General features: G+C 35.4%; 2 protein-coding genes and 1 long non-coding RNA gene across 9 annotated transcripts in view; 2 read left to right on the top strand and 1 right to left on the bottom strand.

Annotated features, from left to right (window-relative positions):
* Nucleotides 1-42: 42 nt before the first annotated feature.
* Nucleotides 43-23,371, top strand: CTXN2 (cortexin 2). 3 transcript variants are annotated; one of them, XM_031002208.3, is made up of 2 exons: nucleotides 43-251; nucleotides 22,931-23,371. In XM_031002208.3, exon 2 carries the CDS (start codon nucleotides 22,988-22,990, stop codon nucleotides 23,231-23,233), a length of 246 nt encoding a protein of 81 aa, XP_030858068.1. In that variant the 5' UTR covers nucleotides 43-251; nucleotides 22,931-22,987; the 3' UTR covers nucleotides 23,234-23,371. The 3 variants fall into 3 exon arrangements, with proteins under 3 accessions (XP_030858068.1, XP_004056195.1, XP_055220161.1); XM_004056147.4 differs by lacking the exon at nucleotides 43-251 and adding an exon at nucleotides 13,427-13,538; XM_055364186.2 differs by lacking the exon at nucleotides 43-251 and adding an exon at nucleotides 13,627-14,125 and having other exon boundaries at nucleotides 22,927-23,371.
* LOC109023523 (uncharacterized) lies at nucleotides 11,758-13,431 on the bottom strand. Of its 5 annotated transcripts, none has more exons than XR_002002951.4 (3): nucleotides 13,327-13,431; nucleotides 12,632-12,754; nucleotides 11,758-11,858 (listed from the first exon to the last, which is right to left on the bottom strand). It is a non-coding gene; the product is annotated as an uncharacterized lncRNA (long non-coding RNA). The 5 variants fall into 5 exon arrangements; XR_010130981.1 differs by having other exon boundaries at nucleotides 12,632-12,759; nucleotides 13,327-13,395; XR_002002952.4 differs by having other exon boundaries at nucleotides 13,276-13,367.
* Nucleotides 13,467-24,741, top strand: part of SLC12A1 (solute carrier family 12 member 1) — a 111,785-nt gene continuing 100,510 nt past the window's right edge. The window contains exon 1 of the mRNA XM_055364185.2: nucleotides 13,467-13,538. The gene's annotated coding sequence lies outside the window, so the exon portion shown is untranslated. The remainder of the gene's footprint in view (nucleotides 13,539-24,741) is intronic.

A 24,741-nucleotide genomic window follows, 5' to 3' on the forward strand; every position in this document is an offset into this window, starting at 1 on the left:
GATGGTGTGTGCCGGGTGCGGGGGGTGGGAGTGCTGGGGGGAGGGGAGCCATGGGAGTGGGGGTCAGGGCCGCCGTTGCTGCAGTCGGCCCTACACCTGCCTGGGAGGGCTGGACCAGTCCTGAAAGCCCCCGGTGGTGGTGCCATGTCTGCCCACCAGCCCGCCTGTCGCTTGGCACCAGTGGAGTCTTCGCTTGCAAAGCGGGATTAGACACCAAAGCCCTAACACCCAGACTGTTCAATTCATTCCAGGTAGGGACAGTTAAAGAACACACCACTTTGCATCTTTAAAGACTTCTTGCAAGTCCTCAGACTCCCTTTAGAAATCCTTTGAATTAAGCAAATATAAGTCTCTTGCCATTTCAATGCCTAGGCACCCTTCGGACATTCCATAAATAGTTATTGATGACTGATTGCAATTCACCAAAAGGAATGACTTTGAATTTCTTTGAGAATTATTTGTTCTTAGGGGGTGAGGATTTCCCAGGAACTCAACTATCAGCTTAGTAAGAGAAGACTGCAGTTTTTCTCTGGACATCAATCAATATGGGGAATCCATAATTATAAAATATCGTCTACTAGATGGGCTAATAATGGACATTTGAGGTTTTGACTGTGTGTTTATTGTATACTGATGGAAATTCTATGTGAAGTAGTTAGTTATACGCTCTCAAATTTAATTGCCATATGGAGTTTTAAAATACAGTCGTAGATTTTTCCCCCTAAGTATGAAAAGGAAACCGTTAAATTTAATCAACTCCTAATTCTCGAGTACTATAATCTTTCACATTGACATAAACTTTTTCAGCTGAAAAGTTTAAATGTCTTCCCAAATTTTTTTTTCCATGAAGAAGCAAACATGTACAGTTTAGTTACTTTGCAGAATATCATACACACATCAGTGGTAAAGTTGTAGTTAGAAAGTAATACTCAAATAACATAATTTCATCTTCGGCTTTTCAATGTGTAGTTTCCTACCCTCTACCGAAAAATACCAAGTTCAGCTACTTCATCACACACACACATACGCACACACACGTACACAAACACACACACACATAATCAGAACATTTTAATGATGAGAATGCTATTGTAGTTGCTGTATAAATTGTTTCTCATTCAACTCTGAGACATAAGATTTATAATCGCAGAAAGGGCATTCAATTGTGACAGACAAAATCTGGGTTAGAACCCCAGCTCTGCCTCTTTTTGCCCATAACTCCCTGGACAAGTCACCTGATTTCTCAATCTCTCTACAATAAATAAGGATAGCAATACCGACCTTACAGGATTGAGGTGAGGATTAAAAGAAAGCACTTTATGTAGGAAAAAGTGCTATATGAACATAATGTAATATTACAATTCTCTATCTCCCTAAGCTCAGCAGGGTTTTAGTCAAAGACAAGCCAAGTGATTTTTCCCACAGCTCTAAATTATAAGTACTTTCAAAATAGTCATCATTCTGTTATTCTTTTGCTATTGTTGAATTCAGTATGAAAATTGAACCCCACCATCACCAGTACAATATATTCTTGCAAAAATCCTTTAATCAACTCAATGCAAGATTTTTTTAAGAGGCCTTTATACTTCAAACAGAGTAGTAGGTACATGAGGAATACAAAAATGAGTACAGCACTGTTGGGAGAGGGCTAATGTAAAAAGTACTATTTAAGTGCTATAATACAAATAAAAGCAAAGTATAATTAAAAAATTATTTACAAAAACAGGAGAATGGCCCACATGCCTTAGTTTGCCAATTAAAATATTCCATTAAAATATTTATCTTGATTACTGAGTTTTAAATTTTTTACCCAAGACAAATGCCTCACCCCCTGTAGCTTAGTTCTAGTCCTGATAAAGAGCAGAGGTTAATTCCTACTGAGAGATTGGTGAGGGCCTTATAAAAGAGCTGGATCTTAAAAGACAAAGAATTAAGGCAACTTCTGAAGGGAAGAGAATGATTAATCTTTACCATTCCATCTGACTGCTCAATAGATTGATCTTTCCTTCCTTTCTTGCTATTAATTGCAAAAGATAAAGAAAAAACTATTAATATTCTGTTGCTGAATTCCATTTCTGTATTTGCTTGTCTTCCTCTCTACTGTTTTGGTTCGTTTTGTTTTGTTTTGTCTTTTTTGAGACGGAGTCTCGCTCTGTCACCCAGGCTGGAGTGCAGTGGCGCCATCTCTGCTCACTGCAAGCTCCACCTCCCGGGTTCATACCATTCTCCTGCCTCAGCCTCCTGAGTAGCTGGGACTACAGGCGCCCGCCAGCAGGCCCGGCTAATTTTTTGTATTTTTAGTAGAAACAGGTTTCACCGTGTTAGCCAGGATGGTCTCCATCTCCTGACCCTGTGATCTGCCCACCTTGGCCTCCCAAATTGCTGGGATTACAGGCATGAGCCAGAGCGCCCGGCCTTGGTTTTTTGTTTTTTGTTTGTTTGTTTTTTAGTGCATGTAGGTACATTGAAAAATTCTTAAGTGATGCTCAAATTCTTATTTTCCCATGATTCACATTGCAAAAGCATTATCCTTTGCAATTGCACAAAATATATTACTGGTACAACTTCACATAATCACTTAGTTTTCTTTCTTACAAATTAGAATGCATGTTTATGTGTGTGTACGTGGCGGGATAGGGGAAAAGCTATTACACATATCTAGAAATCTAATCCTAGAAATCACAAAATATTTTCAATTAATACCTTAATATATATATCACTTAGGAATTGTGTTCATCTGCTAATAACAATAACTAGAAATAATAGTGTCTTAAGCAAGATATACATTTTTACTCTCTTAAGTAAAATAAATGCAGAAGGAGCATCCCAGAGGATATATAGTAGCTTCACAGTCATCATGAAGTCAGGTTCCTGCTGCCTTAATCTTTCGCCATCCTAGTGTGAGGCTTCCATTCTTAAGGTTGCCCTATGACCCAAGATGGCTGCTGGAGATCGAGGCACCTTGTCTGCATTGTAGGTCAGAAGGAGTCCAGAAAAAAAGGGACCTATCCAGAAGTCTCACACAACACTTCCGCTTATGGGCGAGAACTTAGTCACATGACACACTCAGCTGTGGGGGAGGTTGGCAAATAATTTGGGGGCTGGGCTTACTGCCCAGGGTTCTGTTACCAATGAAGAAGAGAATGGATGTCATCATTCTTCTTTTTTTTAATTTATTTTGTCTTTAAGAATTAAGTTTTAGGGATAATAATAAAATTTTTTAAAAAAAGAAACTAGACAAAAATGGTGGCTAACATTTCTATGGTGACAATAGCTTCTAAAAATACTTCCATATTTGTGCTGATATTCTAGCCCTAGAATTCATAATAAATAGATTACCTTCTCTGGGGGATTCAGAAACTCAAAAAAGAAAAAAGAATTAAAAGGCAAAGACCAACAATATGAAATAAAACAAAAAGTATGGTATAATTTTTAAGTCAACTTGCTTCACTATATAAATTGCTGGATTTGAAGGCATGAAGTTTCTAAACCTTACAAAGTAAAAATTTACCTCTTTAAAGCTTAAAAAGGAATTCGTAACTTTTTAAAATACTATCGTTTATATTTGAAATCTACATATGTATTTCCCTTTTTATAAAAAGTTCATTCTGTGATGAAAATGTGGACATTGGTTACTATCAAGTAGAAAGTAAAGTTTAATCTTCTTCTGATGATTAGCTATTTACCATTCTCTCTTCTTCTCTTTTCCTCCTTTCTCTCTCTCTCTCCCTCCGTATCTCTGTATCACCCCCTATACACCCTCATTACACCACAGCTCTGCTTACTTTAGGAGTTCTTTTTTTTTAGCATTTAGCATTCCAAAAATACATCCTATACAAAGGTCTCTACCAGCTAGCTAAGTGAAGTTTAGAATTAAGACAATTATCTGAATAATCCAGGCAGAAACTCCACTTTTACCTCAATTATTCAAATAATTCAGAAAATAACCTCCATTGCCTTTAGGCATTGCCATTGGATTTCTGTCTCTGATCCTCCATTTCATGAAACTAAACAGAATCCAAAAATTGTACCTTATTACAGCCCTTTTCCTCAAGGGTCACACCATTCCTGATGGCTGCTTATGAGCCTAGTTTGGTGAAAGCTATGATTTTTCAGTAGTATACTGATGTGATATTTTTTCATGGTGTATTGCAAAATGGTAGATTGAAGTGATTTCATGTTACTATGTTTCAATTCACAAAGTGTTTAAACATGCAGAATATATATATGTGTGTATATGCAATATGCAGTATGTATATAAACAAAATATATTTCCATGATTTTCATTTCTAGCTATTTTTATCAGTCAGGAAAAGAAAGCTTTTGACTCAGTCAAACACTATAGATGTTTCCTCTAGGAAAGGATTTAATGCATAAAGTCTTAGAGGCTTATACAACAATTAGTAAGGCTGAGAGGGCAAAGGTCCAGGAGCTATTGCTAGAGTTTGACATATTAGGAAGAGCAGGAGTCACAAGGAACCATGGCCAAGGATCCCTCTGACCTGTAACAACAAGATAAGTCTCAAGACTTCCTTGTGCCCAGAATCTGCTGACTTAACATTCCATCTGCCGTTTGCTGATACCCACAAAGTTACCTGCAGCCACTACTGAAATTGATGGCTTCTCTTTCCCTTCCTCCTTGCAAATTTTGTAACAGTGCCTCTCCTTGGTAGAATTTAGGTTGAAATACTATTAGCAACAGAGTTTGAGAAATGTCTCACAGGAGACAGAACTTAGAAGGGCAAAAACGATGCTAAGTGTCAATAGGTAATATTTTGCACAGTTTCTAAACCATTTGGCATGCTTTCTGAGGTACCCACATATGAAGGAGACAGTTACCCTATGTGTGCAATCGTGCTTTGAAAAATAAAATCAGGTCAAATGTTTTAAAATGTGTAAATTATACATAGAAAACAACAACTTACAAGCTGAGAGATCTCAAACCGAAAATGCTAAGTGGAAGCTCAGAGGCATGGCATTATAGGCTGGCTTATAAAGCAAAAATGAAACTTTAACTTTTACGATGATTTGTTATTACCATGGAGGTTTTCAGACAACAGATTGGTTTAAAATTCATCATCTTATACCATTTTTGGAAGACAACTTAAGTTTTACTTACAATTGTCAGAGGTATTTACAAGAAATAACCTAAGTTACTCTTACATGGCCTAACTGGTTTTGTCTGCTCCGAGGGTTCTCAAGCCTGGTCTCCATTTTATTTTGTTTTAACAATCCATTCATTCACTGTGTGTGTTAGATTTAAAAATGCCTGAACTTCTAAATAAGATAAAGTATGTAAAAATACTTGTGACTTATCTTATTCTCTTGACTCCATTAACAAATCTCAATTGTGAGTTCCTTGCAATATCGTTCAGGCTACTAAAGAGACTGCATGGTAGTACTGTCAGTCTAGATGTTCTGACAGTCCCAACATTACAGAGCAAATGTAGGCTTGCATAAGTGTCCATGTACTTCAAACCAGATTTCTGCATCAGCACTCTGAATATTTCTGGAAACTAGTATCAACAACATTTCTGAAAAATCAAACCTTATTCTTCCCAAGTGCCTTTGCTTTGAGCACTATCTAAAGTCCTCAGGACAGTCACATAGGAACTACTGTAGAACTACTGTAGACTAAAAAATTATTACAATTAATCAGTCCTCAAAACATTAGGCTTACATTTTCTCCTCAAAAATCTTCATATTTTTAAGTACTGTTTTAGATCATAGTCACTAACTTCAATTTATTTTATACTGACTTTTAGGTAGTATAGAAAAAGAAGGCCCCTCCTTAGTTCTTTCTGATTATCTCCTATAGTTGCCTAAAGTGTCTTCGCATCTCACCAGATAAACGTTCATTCAGTTTAGCTTTGCTTAATATATGAGAGGTGTGGCTTTTATTTGGCTAGCCTAGTTTTAGAACTCTGATACCAAATATATAAGTGTTCATTCTTTAACAATGCACAGAACCCTGAAAAAGAAAAATAACTCACATTCTACAAAATCATATATTAAAAATAACTGGCAACTTAAGAAAATGGAAAGATAAGCCACAGACTGGAATAAAATCTTTTCAAAATTCATATCTAATAAAGAACTTATATCCAAAGTATGTAAAGAACTTATATCCAAAATATGTAAAGAACTCTTAAAACTCAACAATAAGAGCACAAGCAACCCAATTAAAGAGTGGAAAAATCTGAACAGACACATAGCAAAGAAGATATGCAAATGAAAAATAAGCATATGAAATTATCATTAACATCAGATGTACTGGGGGTTGAAAATTGGAACAATAATGAGATACCACTATATATTATTGGAATGGCTAAAATCCAAAACACTGACAACACTAAATGTTGAAGATGATGTGGAGCAACAGGAACTCTCATTCATTACTGGTGGAAATACAAAATGATGCAGCCACTTTGGAAGACAGTATGGCAATTTCTTACACAGCTAAATATAGTCTTACCATAGAATCCAACAATCACGCTCTTAGTTATTTGCTGAAACAAATTGAAAACTTATGTCCACACAAAAGCCTGCACACAAATATTTATAGTATCTTTATTCATAATTGCCAAAAATTGGAAGTAACCGAGATATCTTTCAACAGATGTATAGATAAATAAACTGTGGCATAACCATACAATGAAATATTATTGAACAATAAAAAATAAATGAGCTATCAAGCCATGAAAACTCATGAAGGACGCTTACATGCGTGTTGTTAAGTGAAAGAAGCCAGTTTGAAAGGGCAACAGAGTCTATATGACTCTATACATACATTCTGGAAAAGAGAAAACTGCAAGACAGTTTCAGATCAATGGATTCCAGGGGTTTGTGAGGGGAAGAGGAAGGGATAAATAGGGGATATTTAGAAATGTGAAACTATTCTGCATGACAATATAATGGTGAATATATGACATTATACACTCTTCAAAACTCATAGAACTGACCAACAAAAAGAATAAACTCTAGTGTAAACTGTGTACTTAATTAATAATAATGTAACAAAATTGTTTTATCAATTGTTAACAAATGTACCACACTAATGTAAGATGTTAATAACAAGTGAAACTGTGAGAAAAGGGATGGGAGATATATGGGAACTTTCTGTACTCTCTGACTTTTCTGTAATCCTGAAACTGCTCTAAGAAAATTAAGTCTATTCAATAACAAAAATAACTGGCAATATTTAGGGAAAAAATTATGTTGGAGGAAAAAGTGTAAAACTTACATAACATCACAACCATAGCACTGCAAAAAACATTTACAAAGCTAAGAAAATGCTAGCACAATTAAAAATAAAAGTTACGATATATATTTCAACACATTTAGAACTTCACAAATTTGTTTGAGTTAGGAAAGAATAATGGAATAAATAAACCAAAGGTTGAGTTACAAAAACAAGGACAAATGCACAAAGATCAGGAAGAATTGTGCAATAAGCATTTTCAAGACAGATCATATGGTGAAATTAAGCCAAGAGGAAAAAGGAGGAGTGAATGGGTGTTGTATATAGGACTACTTTCCTCCACAGCTTACTACCTTCAGCTGTGTTAGTGGACTTAGAGTGCAACTGCTTTTACTTGGTAGTCAAAACATTAATGTATTGGGGAAAATCATGTATAAAACAATTGATTTCCACATTTCATTGACATTCCTATTTGCCAATTATTTTTTAACTGAGTCCTATTACAGAAGCATACATTATGTTAGAAAACTGCTCTTGTTTCTCTATCTTTAGCAGAGCAAAATAACTTAAGCTAATCTCTATATATTATACTGTAGTTATGGCTCACACATTCGTGGAGATTGTGCCCAAGGTACCCTCTCATACTCATTAGATTCAACAGTGAATATAGTAGAGGGCTTAAAGTACACTTTAAATGAAACAATTGAAGGCTTATGGGCAGTAAAACTAAAAGCAATTAAATGAAATTTCATTTAAATAGAACACTCTGAACTGAAACATTTAGTACATTTTTCTTTGCAGAAAAGTTTACCAGAAAACAGAGCATCTCATTTTCAATGGGACTCATCAACCAGACCAGCATTAGATCATTAACTACACTAAAGTGTCATCATGCTCAATTCACTTAGGAGTCCATATACTTAGATCATTTCTTCACTGTTGACAAAATCCCACACAGTCATTTTCTAATCAAATCTAATTATCCTATTACTGTACTCTCTAATCCTATTTCAGCACATTCAGCCTTGGCTTAGTTTTGAGATATCAGATGGTAAAAATGACCTAAAGGAAGATCTCCAAGGGGAAAAAAATAGAAAACTAATGGGGTGGCTTTAAAATATGTAGGAGTTGGCCAGGCGCGGTGGCTCACGCCTGTAATCCCAGCATTTTGGGAAGCCAAGGCAGGCGGATCATGAGGTCAGGAGTTCGAGACGAGCCTGACCAACATGCTGAAACCCTGATTGTACTAAAAATACAAAAAAAAAAAAAAATTAGCCAGGCCTGATGGCATGTGCTTGTAATCCCAGTTACTCAGAAGGCTGAGGCAGGAGAATCACTTGAACCCAGGAGGCAGAGGTTGCAGTGAGCAGAGATCGAGCCACTGCACTCCAGCCTGGGTAACAGAGGGAGACTCCATCTCAAAAAAAAAAAAAGTAGGAGTTTAAGCCATTCAGTACTTCGTTGTAAAACAGGGAATGAGATCATGTACCATTCATTTACAGCAGAATTTTTTAGCAGGCTCTTTGGATTACCTTGGGATTATAAAAATGAACTTCCAGAGATCCATGAATACCTGAGCTGTGAGCAAAACATCTGTATATATGCATTTTTAGGAAGAGGGCATATATTTCTTAGTGAAATTTCAAAATCATTCTTATTACTCCCCCCAAAACAATGATTAAAACTGTGTATGTAGACAAAAAAGACATGGGTAGATAAAAATAACACTCATATACATAGGAGTTCATTTTTTGAAAAAAAAAAAAGGTTGACTTTTGAATATAGCTAATTACCAAACATCATCTAAAGCCAAAAAAGCATTGGATTAATCTTAAAAAATAGTTATACCAAAACTAATTTATGTTTGTCTTTAATACATGTTTTAAAATTTCACATTTGAAAGATATGCTACCCAATGTTTGAATCAATAGCAATATTCAAATTAAAAAGCACAGCTACATTAAAATATTTTAGTTAAGGAATAGTAATCAAACCTCAGCCAAACAAGATGTAGATTTTCCTGAAAAATTGAAAGTAACATGTTGGCCTCATAGGTTGAAGAGGTAAAGGTGATCTCACTTTGCAAAAGTTGAGAGCAAGAAGTCAACTAGAGCCAAGATGGCAAGAATTTATGCAAGCTAAATTTTCCTCTGAAAAGAATCCTGAGCTCAGTTGTTAGAGGAAATTCTTGTTTTCAGTTTCTTTGTGACAACCTCATTCTAGAATATATTCATTACAGTCGGGCTATCATGCTTTCTAAATTCCTATAGTTACCATGTCTTCTAACAAGGTGGACAATTAACACTTCCAATCTCTGAGATAACAAAAAGTCTTAGTCATATAAGGGACACTATTTAGAGTATAAAAATAGCAATAGGGTAACAAAGTGGTTTGAAATTAAGCTTATCTATAATTATATAAACTGAAAAATTTCTTCTGTCATCTTGACATTTTAATATTTCCTCATTATAGTTTAGATTTTTATCTTCATAGCTAATTAGATGATACATTTTCTGTATTTTAGTATCCTATTTAGAATAAATTTATAAAACAACCATATAATCAAATCACCCAATAATCAAAAAGTAGAGAAATTTACTTTATGTATTTATTTACTCCACTTCTGATTTTATGAGGACATTTATATGAGGTCACACATTAAAACAAATAATTAAAAGAAAATAATATTATCATTACCTGAGAAACCAAAATTGCAGTAGTTAAGGTGATTAAAAAAAAAGATATAAAAGGCTTAAGGTCTTATGTAGTTATTCATTTTCAGCTGTTAATTTGACTCTGACATCCCTAGTAGCTAAAATAAATGCTAACTTTAATTAGTTACATGATTTTCATTGTATGTAAGAACAGAACATACCACTTTACCCTGGGTTGATTTAAGTGAGGTATGAAAGTTCAATTCATTAAACTGGTATTGAAAGAAATGCTTTTGGGGATATATCTATGAAATCTAAATTTCTTGGGCATCTTTATATAAGAAATAGTAAGTTATATGTTGACCAACACTTTAGTAACAGCTCTGTAGTAGATATAGAGCAGGTTGTGTAAGCTGGCTACTGTTTCACATAGAATTACTGTATATAAGCTGAGAGCATAATGTCAAACATAGTAAAGGCAAATCTGTTTGAGGAACTTCTAAACAATGTCACCCACATATTTACCTTTCTAATAACTTGGATTGTTCTGAAAATAAATCATAGATGCTCCAGAAGTATAGATTATCCACATGTGCTTTAGAAAGGCATTCATATATTTCATGCCTTTCAGCAATTTTTTTTGTAAAAGTTGGGCAGTAGATATTGGCAAGGACCTGAAGTACAAGTATTCTGTGTTTTATCTTTTTGCAGTTCTTCATCCCTTCTTTGGCAATGGCTAATAAAATATGAATAGTATATTAATCTGTGTTTGTATAGAACTTTGTAGAACTTACCATATTATTTTGCCACGTATCTCCTCAAGGGCAGAGACCAAATCTCATTTATCTTTGTATCTCAGCATCTAGCAAAGAAAGTGGAACCTAATGGATTTTTAATCCATTATGCTTTCCTGAATAAGCCATTTTGCAGACTTTTGAGAGCATCATTACCTTTCATATAGCTTGAAAAGGGTCAGGGTCATGCACCAACTAATACCAAGGAACCTAATTTATAATCAATGCTTTCCTTTGGCATCAATTCAGAAGCATTAATGGGAAATGCTAGCAACCTTCAAAATGTAAGCATGTGTGTATGATGTCAATGACATGACAAATCAACATTCACACAAATGATCTATGAAACAAGAAGCCTATTCTACCTTTTAAACTAAGTGAGAATTAGAACTGTAATATCCAGATTTTAAAAATCAGCTTTATGGGCATTTACCATGGAGCCATATTTCAAGTCATAAAGTGACAAGTCAAAGTCTCCAACCATGATAATAAATTATTGGAGTGGAGCTCATACATCCGCAGCAGAATCATGTAACTTAGTTCTGCTCCCTTGAGCTGGGCCTGCAAAGAGAATGAATGGTTGTAAATCATAGTATGGAAATACAGACTCAACTATACTACTGGTCCAGACAATGTCAAAATCAAAATCAAAGGAATCAAATTCATGAAAAATTGTTCATACTGTACAGACAAAATGTTTACATGATTAGTCTCTGAACTAATTTTGAATAAATTATTTTTGTAACAGTTTGGAAACACACATAGAATAATAGATGGAATAAAATGATCTCCTTTCCCACAATCTATGACTGACTGCATTGCCAGAATTCAATATCTCTAGCATCTTGCTACTTTATTTTTATTTATTTATTTATTTTGAGACAATGTCTCGCTCTGTCACCCAGGCTGGAGTGCAGTGGCACAATCTCAGCTCACTGCAATGTCCGCCTCCTGAGTTCAAGTGATTCTCCTGCCTCAGTCTCCTGAGTAGCTGGGATTACAGGCACCCACCACCACACCCAGCTAATTTTTGTATTTTTAGTAGAGACAGGGTTTCACCATGTTGGTCAGGCTGGTCTCAAACTCCTCACCTCAGGTGATCCTCCTACCTCGGCCTCCCAAAGTGCTGGGATTACAGGCATGAGCCACCACTCCTGGCTGCATCTTGCTACTTTAATTGGTCCCAAAACTAGTAATCTCTGGCATCACCTAGGAAATTGTCAGAAAAGCACAATCTGAGACCCAACCCCACACCTACTGAATCAGAGTCTGCATTTTAGCAAGATCGTTGGAGATTCATATGCATGTTATACTTCAAGAAGCACTGTTCCAGCCCAGAGTGCTAATAAAGAATGTGGCCCTTGGCAAGTTTAAAAAGGGTCAATAAAACCATGGCCATTAAAATGTCCCTAGAATAAGATATGTCTTTCAGTCTTTCATAGAGGGCAGTTAGTTCACCTACATTTTAGGACATCTTAATAGTTTAAAATCAAAAAACAACTTTTAAAAAATGTGGTCTTATATGAACTCCCAGTTATACATTGCCCATTTTTTGTAAGACCATTACATTTCCTAAATCAGTAAATACTCTAAATAATCATGAAGTTTGTCTTCACTTTGTTATTGAATCTAGTTGCACTTACATTATGTTTTCAAAGTATTTTCTTTAGATGAGTGTCCCAATTCTGTATCTACATTTCCCCCAACCACTCACAGTCCAGTAGTTATAAGGTGAATAATTAAGATTGTAGGGAATCTAAAAGTGCTTGCAACTTGTAGGTTCTGGATAGAGTAGCAAAACATAAATAGAATTGGGAACCCTATAACTGAGTTTGTTGAAACGGCCAGACCCCTAAAATAAGGATAAAGAGCAAGGTTTCTGTTGTTGTTTTTTGTTTTCCTTTGCTTTGCTTTGCTTTACCTTGCTTTCAATGTCGGTTAGGTTTAGAATCTACATATTCAACACTGTTTAGAAAACGTACCTGGCAGCTATCTAGAGCTTTATCAGAGCGTTTCCTGGCTGCTATTTTGTTGTCTTCTAGCTTGTGTTGGGGAGACAGGTCTCACCACGCACCATTTCAGCACTACGGACAGCGCCTAGGCGCCTTCTCTTAGAAACGGAGGGGGATTCAGTTGTGTTTGTGTGGAAGAGAGAAGGGAAAGAGTAGAGGAAAAGAACTCCAAACGACACATTCAGTCTCCAGTTAAATCAATACACCTTTCACTCCTGAATTTTCCTTACCGGATAAGAAGAAACATGTAAGAATTTAGTGCCTACTGTTCTACTGAAAACGGCTGTCACCAAAGCACAGCAAAATGCCCGCAGCACAGCCAGGAATGCAGCAAAGAGAGCAAAACAAGGATTTCAGCAGTAAATCAAATCCTCACTGCCTTAGTAAACAAAGATAATGATGAAATCTAATTGCTAACCTTCAGGGTGTGTTGTGAGAAAAAAAAGGAGTGTCTATTTTTTTCTTCCTCTCTTTTTCTTTTAGCAGAACTGAAGAATAGATAGAGCCTGTTGCTGCTGAAGCTGATTCCCTTCCCCTCCTCATCTCCCACCTCCTTTCAGTCTCACATACACACACAGACACATGCGAGCGCAAATATTTACACACTGCCACACCGAAGAAATCCATGCACGTTTTCCTGCAAACACGCGCGCGCGCACACGTACTTCGGCGGGCGCCCACGTCCTCTGTCTCACCAACAGACACAGACATTTACACTTCTAGGCCAGGAAAGCGCTAACCAGGGCCCTGTGACTCTACGCAGGTTCCAGAACACGCCTTCTACATTTGTTACTGAACCGATCAGCGAACACAGACAAACGTGCCAACACTTAATTCTACTGGCTGGACTTCATCTCCATGGCAACAAGCATGGAAGGTGAGACATCGCTGTCTGCGAAGTAACTTTCTCCCCCTTCCCTCCGCATTAACTGACAGCGTTCCAAATGCAGGTCCAGATGAGAAGCATGTCCTCATTCTCTTGTATTTCTGAAGCAAAAGAGCGGGGGGTGGGGCGGTGGGTGGAGGAGCCAGTAGGTCTGATAAGTTCAAATTCTAAAGGGGAAACAGCACCCCTAATGCTAGCGCCACTGCTGATGCGGCTGCCAGGCGGGGGAAAAGTGTTGTGTACGTGCAGATTGCTGATGCTTCTCCCATAATGTTTTGTAGGAAGTTTCCATGCTTCTTCGGTTTAGTGCGTAGAAAGAGACCTGGAAACAAACAACGCAGAATGATGATGATGGTCTAGGTTTCTTTAATGAGATATTTGGAGAATTTTCAGACCAGGTTTCCCAGTGCGTTGGAAGGATTGAGTGTCAGAGTCCTTGAGCCATCCAAAGGTTCTCCTAAGAGAGAAATTCTCTTAAGGTTGAAATCTGAGGGTTTAGGGGTGGATTCTGGCAGATCCTAAGGTCTGGGATCTCTGGAAAGCCCTGAAATTTATGCATTTCACCATGATGAAGACATCTAGGTTTGTAATTTAAGGTTTTCCTTTTATTCCATCACATTCGATTCTTAATGATTAACTACCTCTGTGCAGATGTGGTTTCAATAATGCTTCTTTTCTCTCTTTTACTGGGATATAATCTTTATATTTTGTGTGGAGTGTGTATATGTATGGAATGGTTCCTTATTTTTTAAGCTTGGGTTTTCTTTTATGTCTTATTTCATGAAATTATGAATGTCATCATTAGCAGTAGAGATTATTATATCTAATGACCAGTGCTAAAATACTCTCTACCTAGAACATCATATTCCACTCTAATAGTTATTATTTCAGGTTTATTGTTATTCTCTACCATTACTAGAGAAATAAACAAGAGGAAAAACCTGTTGATGAAAATAAAACCCAGGAGGTTCTTTCTTTAATGGGTACACACTTTTTAACATTAGTTTCTGTAATTGTGCATTGTTGCATGATTAAATGATTTTATCTGAAAGGTATATTTTTATATCTCTAGTAAGGTTATTTCACAGAAGACATAAACATCACTAACAATATTCATGAATATGAAAGGCTGCATATCAGGTATAAAAATACTATCATCTTTGCTTAACTGCTTACGGAGATATGATTTGTAAGTACTGATCATAGGAAGACTTTGTTTTTTACTTACTAGTTGCTAATTACAAAGCAACTTCATGAGATTTGGGCTATTTGATATCTACAGGAACACCCCTGGCCCAATCTTATGACTCATCAGTACTTAGAAATCTTAGTGCCTGACAATTGCCATGAAGGAAATGTACTTTCAACCAAGTTACTCATTGCCAAAGTACCTAACCATTTATTCCAGTGAATATGGCTCAAGACAGTATTTTATCATTTGCATCAGTAGTATTAAAAGATGCTTAAATATTTTAATCATTATATATATTGATCCTGATATTTAAACTGTACATTGTTTATTTTACCCAATTTTGTGGTATAATATATTTCAAATAATTTTTACCACTACCCAATTTTACCTTCTACTTATTTTTGAAAGTTCATTTTTCTTAACTATTTTTATATGGATTTTTTAATATATGGTTTTGTAACTTAATCTAAATTTTCTCAGATTTCTTTCTTTTTCTATTTCCCAGTAAACAGGATATTAAGATGATGCTTCTCCGGAGCTAGGCATTACAGTGTCTGTTGTGAAGAGCTCTTCCAGCAATTAGAGAAAGTGAAAAATGTATATTTTATCTGTAACTGTTGAGTATTTTGAACTCCTTAGTAATTGTGAATGAATCAGTTTTATAACTGGGGACTTTTGTTTTTTAATAATATTTTGTTATTAACAATATTTTCATATCAGATTATGTTCTATATCAATAGAAAAGCAGAAGACTTGGCACACTTAACAGTATATTCTCAAAAACTTTGGATTTGTTGTTGAAATGAGACAAGTTCTTCATTTCACAGAGCAAGTAAAATGGAAAGTTTGGCCAATTGTTTGAAAAATTTAGGCCTGAAATACTGATATTTCAACTGCTATATATATGGTTTAAATTACTAAAACCATCTGTTTGCTGAACACATTGTTAGGCAATTGCTTAACTTTTTACTTCTATTTGCTTGTGTAGGCACAGCCTGCAGCAATGGACAAATTTTTAATCAGCCTTTGAATATTACTTTTTCAGTTGCTCTCCTTGACCTGTATTTTGTTTTCATCTTTAGTATAGAGTATATTTTATGATAAATATAAAAGCCTGTTTTCCCTTGTAAGATATTAATAAAACATTTGTTCTTTCTCAACCCATTTTTTTTTGTTAAAAATGGAAATTTTACAGTTCTTTGAATCCAGGTAAATTTACGGAGCTCTTCCTTTAAAAACTGAATATGCAGTCACGTCTTCATTATTGAAAGTGATTCATCATATGATTTAACCTTCTGTACCGACTAAGTAAAACTTATTTTCTGTCAAGTTTATTTACCACCTGACTCCATTTTCTCATTACCCCTCACTCCTAAATCCAATTCAATTTAGTATCCCTCCTAGACTCTCAACTAAATTTTTATAATGATGAAATAATTATGAATGCCAACCATAAGACCCTGTTTTTCAGTGCTTAGTTTCCATCACCACTGCAGAATTTGACACTGTTTGCTAATGCCTCGTTCTAGAAACCCTAGCCTCCTTTATTATAGGTGAAATTTCTGCTACAGATTTACTCATGATTCATCTTATATAACTCCACTAGGAGATCCTCCTTGTAGGAGTGGCATTCCTTGAAGTTCCTTGCTAGGCTTCTTCCATCTTTAATCTTTTCTGGTAACAGAAAATAGACTTTAATGGAATTACAGTAAAATTGCTCTCTGGATCAATCTAGAACAAGTCCATCTGGCTTCCTACAAGATAATATTTCAAATATTTGAGTCTACCTATTGTCCTTCTTGGTCTTCCCTTTCCTAGGCAAAACTCAACAATTCTTTTCTTCTCTTTAAGTTTTGATCTGCAAATATTTCTATGTACTGGGCTCTCTCTATCCTGGATAAAGTCTTCTACACAAACGTTATTTGACAACAATACCTGAAAATATTCTCCCCATCAAAAATTTTATGACAGACAAAATGATCTGGATAAATTTATTGAAAGCTGACAATTGAGTGCCTACTATGCACCACACATGAGTACCACAAATTCACCAAGTCCAGAAATAAACTTATCATTTACTTTTAAGTCTCTGCTTTGCTCTTATTTTCTTTGTTTTGATTAATAAAAACACTATATTTACACTTGTCCGAGCTTAATAGTGTAGAGTCATCTTTGATACCTCTCTCTCCTTGGGCCCACTACTTTCCAAATCCTTTCCCTCCTACTTTTCTAAATATCTTTCCAACCTCTACCCTCTTCCATACATCTACTCCCTAGTGGAGACCCTCATTGCTTCTCACCTGAACCATTTCTTTCCCATGATGCTCTCTCCCTCAAAATTATGTCTATTTCAGTCTCATCATCAAGCCACTCAGCCTTTAAGCAAATAGATTTCAAACTCTTAGCCTGACAGTCAACATATTTCACAATTTGGCTCCAACCTACCTTTCCAACGCTTTGTTTCCCATACTCCCCTTTGCCTGTACCAAATTGCTCACTGTGCTCTGAAAAAATCCAGTACTTTTCTGCCTTCATATTTATTGTCATGCTTTTTTCTTCTTCACAGATCTGAATCATTCTGTCTCTCAAGACTCAGTTCAAATACAATCTCTTGCAAGAAAAACTTTCCTGATCCCTCAATGGGTGATATCTTGATTGCATCTAAACTTGTTTATCCTTTTTGGATCTTCTTTTTTTTCCACCAAGATGTTGAAGATAATATCAACACTATGTGGGTGTTGTGGGAATAAAATAAAATATGTAAAGCAGTATTTGATACACAGTAGATTTTAAATACAAGTTGGCTTCCTCTTCCTTTTTTATTGCTTTTGTAGAAGCCTATGTTGTTGTTTCTTTCCTTGTGTGTACATGGCTCTTCTCCCTTACTAGTTGGAATCTCTTTAAGTAGAGGAGTGCATGTCTACGAGAGCATACTAGCAACCCAATAAATATGTTTCAATGAAAGTATAGTGAATATATGCAGTGTTACTTTATATGTGGCCTGACACATTATAATAATGTTATTACTTTCTATCATTTGCACCCCTATTCAATTTAAGACATTTGCTTTTATAAGCCACCAACTCATATCTTTGGCTCAGGCTAACTTGACTAATTGCAGCTTACAGATTTATTTTACATGAATTGCCAAGTCATTATCTCCCCTGTTTGGATTTGGTGCATCTCCTTCCCTCCCACTTAACCAAAGGGCTTTAGAAGCGTTTCTATTAAATTTTATGTTCTAGCTTCAGCCCAGAATTCTAGGCATCAGAATTGTTTTGAGTGTTTTTTCCATGTGCTATCATATTTCAGCCATGCTTTGTCAAATTTAATAAGCTTCACTTCAATATCTTCAACTTAGTCACTGTTCAAAAACACTGAAAAGCATGCGTAGATTAAAGTGAAACCTTTGTAATACCACACTGGAGACCCACGTCCATGATTACAGAACCCGATATTTATTAGGGTAGTTCAGATCTATGAATCTACATAAAAACACTATTATCCAGGCATATCTCATATCTTCCCCACAAAGATGTCATGGGAGACTGTTAAATGCATTGCCAAAATAACTAAACCATGTCCATGCTATTTCTCTGATTCATCATATTAGTAGCAAACTTTTGAAAAGGAAGTGAATTGGCATTACCTATTAAACTCATGTTAACTTTTAATGACTACTTAAATATTGACAAATTACTTGTTAAATAATTAATTATGGGTTTACAACAAAGATCAATTCCGAGTAGCCAATATATAATTTTTACAATTCCCCCTTACTCCTCTTGAAAATTGAGACATTTGTCCATGTCCTTACCTCTGGCAGCTTTTTCATGGTCTGTAATTTCTCAAAAGTCTTGAAAGTATATCTCCAAGTTATAAATTGTCTGATCATGAGATTTTTAACTCATTTAATGTAGCTAAACATTATTCTACTGAAGTATTATCCGCTTACATTGTTTGATTTTTTTTGTCATTTCTAAAGCCCATTCTATATTGGTTAAAAAGACAGAAGTAGATTAAGTAGTTCTGCCTTTTTTTGTTGTTTGATAGCATTAAACCATCTTGTACAAATAAAGGGCTTAATCTTATATCGGTCTATCTCTTGATCTGAACATATGGTATGTGAAACCCTTCCACCTCAAAGCCTTTGCAAAGGCTGTTTCCACAAATTTCAAATCTATTCTTCCAAATATTTTCATGTTTCCCTTCTAGACATCATTCAGGGCAAATATTGTCTCCTTAGGGAAGCCTTTGCTGACCTCTTTAACTAAAGGAGTGCTGCTTATCCACCATCATTCTCTTTCTGCTTAACGTGCTTTGCTTTCTTTCATAGCCTTTATGACTATGAGTACCTGGTATAATATATAGATATGGATATATAGAGATAGATATTTTTAAATAATTGTGTCTGTCTTCACCACTGGATGTAACCCTCAGTTTGGCAGGTGCACATTGTTATCTAGTTCACCACTGTACTCTAGTACCAAGAAAAGTACTGACATCTAACAGATACTCAATATATATTTGGTTAATGAATAAATTAAAATATTATTATATGTTACCTTAAGTTCATTTAGCTCTTTAGATTTCTTAACAGCATTCTGACAGTTTTTGGTCACTTCTCAGCATTTTCCCTAGTTATACTGCATTGCTGCTATATTTGTACCAATAATAGAGACACAGAGTGCTTATAAATTATGTTTAAAGCCATGAAATAGCCATTCATCTCTTCCTCCAAGGTAGTATAAAAATGGTGACTTTGTTTATTCATTAACAGTGACTCTGCATATCTACTCATTCTTTATGCCCTTACCTGATTCCAAAAGCCTTTGAAGTATCTTACAATACCTTCTTAGTTAAGGATAACAGTCAAGTAATGTAGAGGGCAGGGACAGAGGAAGAAGGAGTAATTATACCAGAAATCTTAAGCTAACCAATGTCACTACAGTTGAATACAAAATTTAACCCTGTACTTCCTGGCACAAACTAATGCCAAAATATAAGATGGCTATATACCTTTCCTTAGAAAACAAAAGGAAACTCCCAAGGTTGTTAGGAAAGATCTGTTTTCTCCACATTTGAATACTAAAAATGATGTAAGTCTGAGAATGCTAAGTAAATTTGATAGAAAAGAACAAAAACACTGAACTCTGAAAGAGCTACTGAGTTTTTATACTTATTTTTAAATCCAATTTTTGAAATCAAATAAAAATTTTCTTTTTCATTTTAACTAAATGTATTTGCATGCTTTTTGGATATCTAAAAACTAGAGTTTTGTACAAAACTTTATTTGAAGGACTTTATTCCTCAAAAAATATATTCTTCAAAATATTTAGTTTAATTCAATTAAAATATGTATTGAATACCTACAGTGTGCTGGGAACTGTGATCACTATGTGAGAAGTAATTATTTTCCATTTAAAAATGATAAATAACTCATTAATTTACATATCATCTAAGGCTCTAGGAACAAAGTATTATTTGCTGTATGATGGACATATTATATTCTAAAGTATAAAAGGATTTTGTTTGTCTAACTAGGAAGATGCCTTGTTTTAAACTAATAGTAACAAATGACAAGAATGTTTTATTGCTGCCTCTAAAACATGCCTCTTTTTGCTGGTTTGTTTTGTTGGTTAGTAGGTTTTAAGAAAAATAAGAGAGTAGTGGATTAATCACTGGTTAAGAGCCAACAGACTTCACTCCTCCAACAATCAGCTATGATACTGTGTCTGTGTCTACATTATGCATTTTCAAAACACCTAAATAAATTTAGCTAACATCATAACTATAATCAGTTTAGGCTACTGCTAGATGATAACAAAAAGAACTAGTTGAAAAATGAACAGATCATTAAAACTGCCCAGGTGCTTTAACTTTTGTGATGTCAGTTGTTAAAGGTTGGGTTCTCCAGAAGCCAGTCTCTGAGACAGAGGTTAGTTTGCTGAATTTTTATTGAGGACTGTCCTTGGGCTCAGCACCCATGGAAGAGTGGGGAATTAAACAGGAGTGGCCAGAAATTGAACTGTGCTATAGACCCAATGACAGTCTCTGCTGACCCCATCTAGAACTCTGAAGCTAAAATAGTTTTTTAGAGTTGTCCCCCTTTGATACAAGATGGCCACGCCTCTATACTATTATATAATCAATGATTGAGTATGGTCTTCCCTGGGAAGGGCCATGACTTTGGGTGAAGCAGCTCTCTGCAATCGAGGCAATTGGTGAAAGGGGCTGACAGCTGAAGACTGTTTGCTGCCAACATTCTTTGTTGCTGGGCAACAAGTCCTTCACTGAAGGAAATCTATTGGGAAACCACAGCGTCCATCCATAAACCATGTTTATTGCCTCCTCTTACCCACATATCCCCTGAAATATCCACATGTTGTAGCCCAGCAAGGTTATGCTCTAGTAAAAAACTAAATGAACAAGTTAGTTCGCTGAATCATCTCCTTGGTCCAACATCTCTATAGAGAAACATCCTGCTATTCAGTTTCTCCTTCCATTAAATAAACGATCCAGTGAGTATATGGATCTTAACAAATGATTTTTAATTGACAAAAGCAAGAAAATTAGACCTTTAGTCAGCAAAAGAAGTTCTAGTTAAGTCTCAGAGTCATTGGAGATTCAATCCAGTCCTCTGTGCCTTTTACAGGATAAATACTACAACAAGAACTCAATCTTCAGGAAGATCATTCTCAGCCAATAAGTGTCCCTATATTTAAAAAACTAAAGTCTTTTCACTATACTATATTGATTAGGACAAAAAATGACTTAGTGGAAAGAAACTCAACAGGGGTTTGAACAATATTTTTTCCCTTTACTAAACAAAAAAATCAAACAATGAACATAAGCCATAATTATTGAATATTTCTACCACTTAAGGTTTGAGGATAGAGCTTTTTTGTAATCTAAATCATTATAAAACAAAATATTGATTGATATTAGTTGGTGTATTATTTGCAGAATAACTTTGAAAGCTACAAGTCCTGCTTTTCTTACTCTCTTTCTTCGTTCCTTACCTCCCATCCTTTATTCTGTCTCAGTTGTTTCCTGAAAATTAGGTCCAAACAAATCTCAAGGGTCAGTAATTTTAATACATATAATTCTTAAAAATTATCAGAAAAAGCAACAATAAAAAAGAAAATACCAACAGTCTATTATTCACAGTTATTGGATGAAAAGCTATTTGGTGACAGTCCTCTTAAAAAAGGTGGCTGTACATTAGTAATTATTTGATTAATTAAATTTATCTTTATTTGTAATTAATTCATTTAACTAACTTAAGACATCAAATGGGAAAAAAACCTATTTTGTTTCAGTTGAACATATACTTTCTGAATGCTTTAGTGGTAGTTTTAGAATCTCAGCACAATAGGGACTTAGAAGTGGAAATCTTGTTGGGAGTGAGACTGGGGAGCTTGTCTTGAAGTTGAATTTGCAGAGAAAGCATGCTGTTTAACTTGGATTTTATGTTTACTTAGAGTGTTCTGAAGGCTAATGGAGATGGTGGGGAGGTGGCTAATGGCCATAGCCACTGCTGCTTATTACTTTCAAGCTGCTCTGTTGGGCACTGCCTGCATTAATGTAATTTTAAAAACATAATTCCTCTCTTTAAGAAATTGACACTTAGTGTATCCAGTGGTAGTGAAGAAAAAAATGTAAATACATACATATAAAACCTAAGGGGATGAAAAGAAAGAAGTCATTATATCTGTTTAAAAGGATCAGAATCTATATCAGTCAAAATGGCACTGGAAATAGACCTTGAAGTATGGACCTTAAACAGCTTGAGCAGCTTACATGCTATGATTGTTTATATTATCTACCTACACGTGCAAATATGAGGTGAAAATTAGATGACAATTCAGATCAAAGAAGCAGCTATCTAACTGTCTAGCAATGAATCAAAAGATTTTAGGGCTGATAATTTGAATATTCACCTTCATACTTGATTTATTTAGAGTATGTAGGCACAGTCTTATGTGTCCACAAAGGAAATTCTTCAATTACAACATTTAGAAGTAGCATCTCCAATGCTAATTTGATTCCAATCTGTATCTGATGATGCTTTCAAACATCTTTTGTGAGTTAAGTCAAGAAGGTTTGAAAAACATCAGATTTTATTAAGCAACAACCTGCCCAATACCATACAAAGGTAAAACTAAACTGAGTCCAATTTTGTACCTAGGCAAAGAGTTGATTCCAGAAGGAACTGTGAAGAGCCACAACAATGTGCCAGTGAATAATGAGTAGTACCTACTGTGGCAACTCTTCAGCTAAGATGAGTGTCAACGAAGTATCAGCTTTCTCATTGACTCTGGAGCAAAAAACTGGCTTTGCTTTTGTTGGGATTTTGTGTATCTTCTTGGGACTTCTTATTATCCGATGCTTCAAAATCCTGCTAGACCCATATAGTAGCATGCCTTCCTCTACATGGGAAGATGAAGTTGAAGAGTTTGATAAAGGGACATTTGAATATGCACTGGCGTGAGAGTTCCAACTATATGGTTTTTATGGTTGTGCCATCAGGACACATTCTGGATACAATTGTAATTACCTTGAGTGTGTGGGAGAGAGGCTCATTTTGTTCAGTGAATTCAATAAACATCTGTGACTAATTTCTTCACCATGCTGTGTAAATGATAAACTATTGTTGGGATTCGTCACTTTCCTCTGTTCCCACTTAGAGGTTTCCAATGAATAGAGCGTAAGGATGGCTGCAGCCATGTTTACCATCTTTATTCTTATCTTGAACAACTGCCTTGAATTTCTGCTTCCTTTCTTGTGCTAATAAACTGTGCTAAAGGCATCTTGCTCTCTCCCCTCTGAAAAGCCCAGGCATCCCCTCCACATTCCTGACTCAGACCCCTTTAGCTTTAGTGAGTCAGGTCTTAAACAGAGAATTTAGTCCAAAGAATAATCAAAATATTATTTGTCTAATAATAACCATAGGCCCAAAAGGTTCACAGGTGAAAAAATATCTCAAAAATCTAACACCCAAAGCCTACAAGTAGTCACAGGCCCTAAAGTTCCCCAAATTTCACAGAGCCCTGACCCTCCTATCTCTTCTGTTTGTCGAATATCTTGCAGTAAAATCCCATAGCTTGGAATCCAAACCAGATCTGCCTCATACTGATGCTCCCTCCCCTACCCCTTGCATAAATAGAATTTAAAAGGGAGTTTCCAGCATGACCTAGTGGAAAGAGTACTCTAAGCAGAAACAAAGACAGTCTCAGCTGTGCCACCAGTAGAGCTATGCTCTAATGGGTAAGTCATCTAATCTCTGTGAGCTTCAGTGAAGAGTAGTGTTAACATCCTTTTCAATTCTAGTGCCCTATGAATGCTACAAATGTATCTGAAAACCCAGAGATCTGAAATGAATGAGGATTTAAGATATCATGAAAAGTTTTTCAGATTAGGAGCCTAAACTCGGAGATTTGAATTCTAATGTTAGCTTAGCCAAGAACTAGCTTTATGACCTAGAAAGTTACCTAAAGGGAACCTATGTTGCACAACAAGAATTAAGAAACCCATCCTGCATGTCTTCAGCAATATTGAGAGGGCCAATTAGATATAATGACTGTGAAAACATTTTGTAAACCATAAAATAGTATCTAAACATACCTTGCTATCAATATTTATTGTCCTCATCAGTAGCAGTAATAGAGATTCTCAAACCCTAAGAAGCAATGGCTTAGTGTAAATTATTCAATCTCTCTAGTATTTCATTCTCTTCAATTGAGAAATAAAAAGATAAAATTATATAGTTCTAAATTCTTTCCAACTACAAACTTCTGACTCTCTATGAGTCAGAATGGAGGAACATAGCAGGAGATAAATAAAAAAATATTTATGTCCTTTGAAAACACAGAACTGCAAAACATACCATGAAGGAACAAGACTAATATTACCAAGAGGTTGCACTAAACTAGTTACTTTCAATTTATTTGATACTCTTATCAATTATTTGAGTTGGAGACTACTATTTCCATTTTATTT

This window comes from Gorilla gorilla, chromosome 16, assembly GCF_029281585.2.
Source record: "Gorilla gorilla gorilla isolate KB3781 chromosome 16, NHGRI_mGorGor1-v2.1_pri, whole genome shotgun sequence".
In the NCBI taxonomy this organism is placed as follows: domain Eukaryota; kingdom Metazoa; phylum Chordata; class Mammalia; order Primates; family Hominidae; genus Gorilla; species Gorilla gorilla.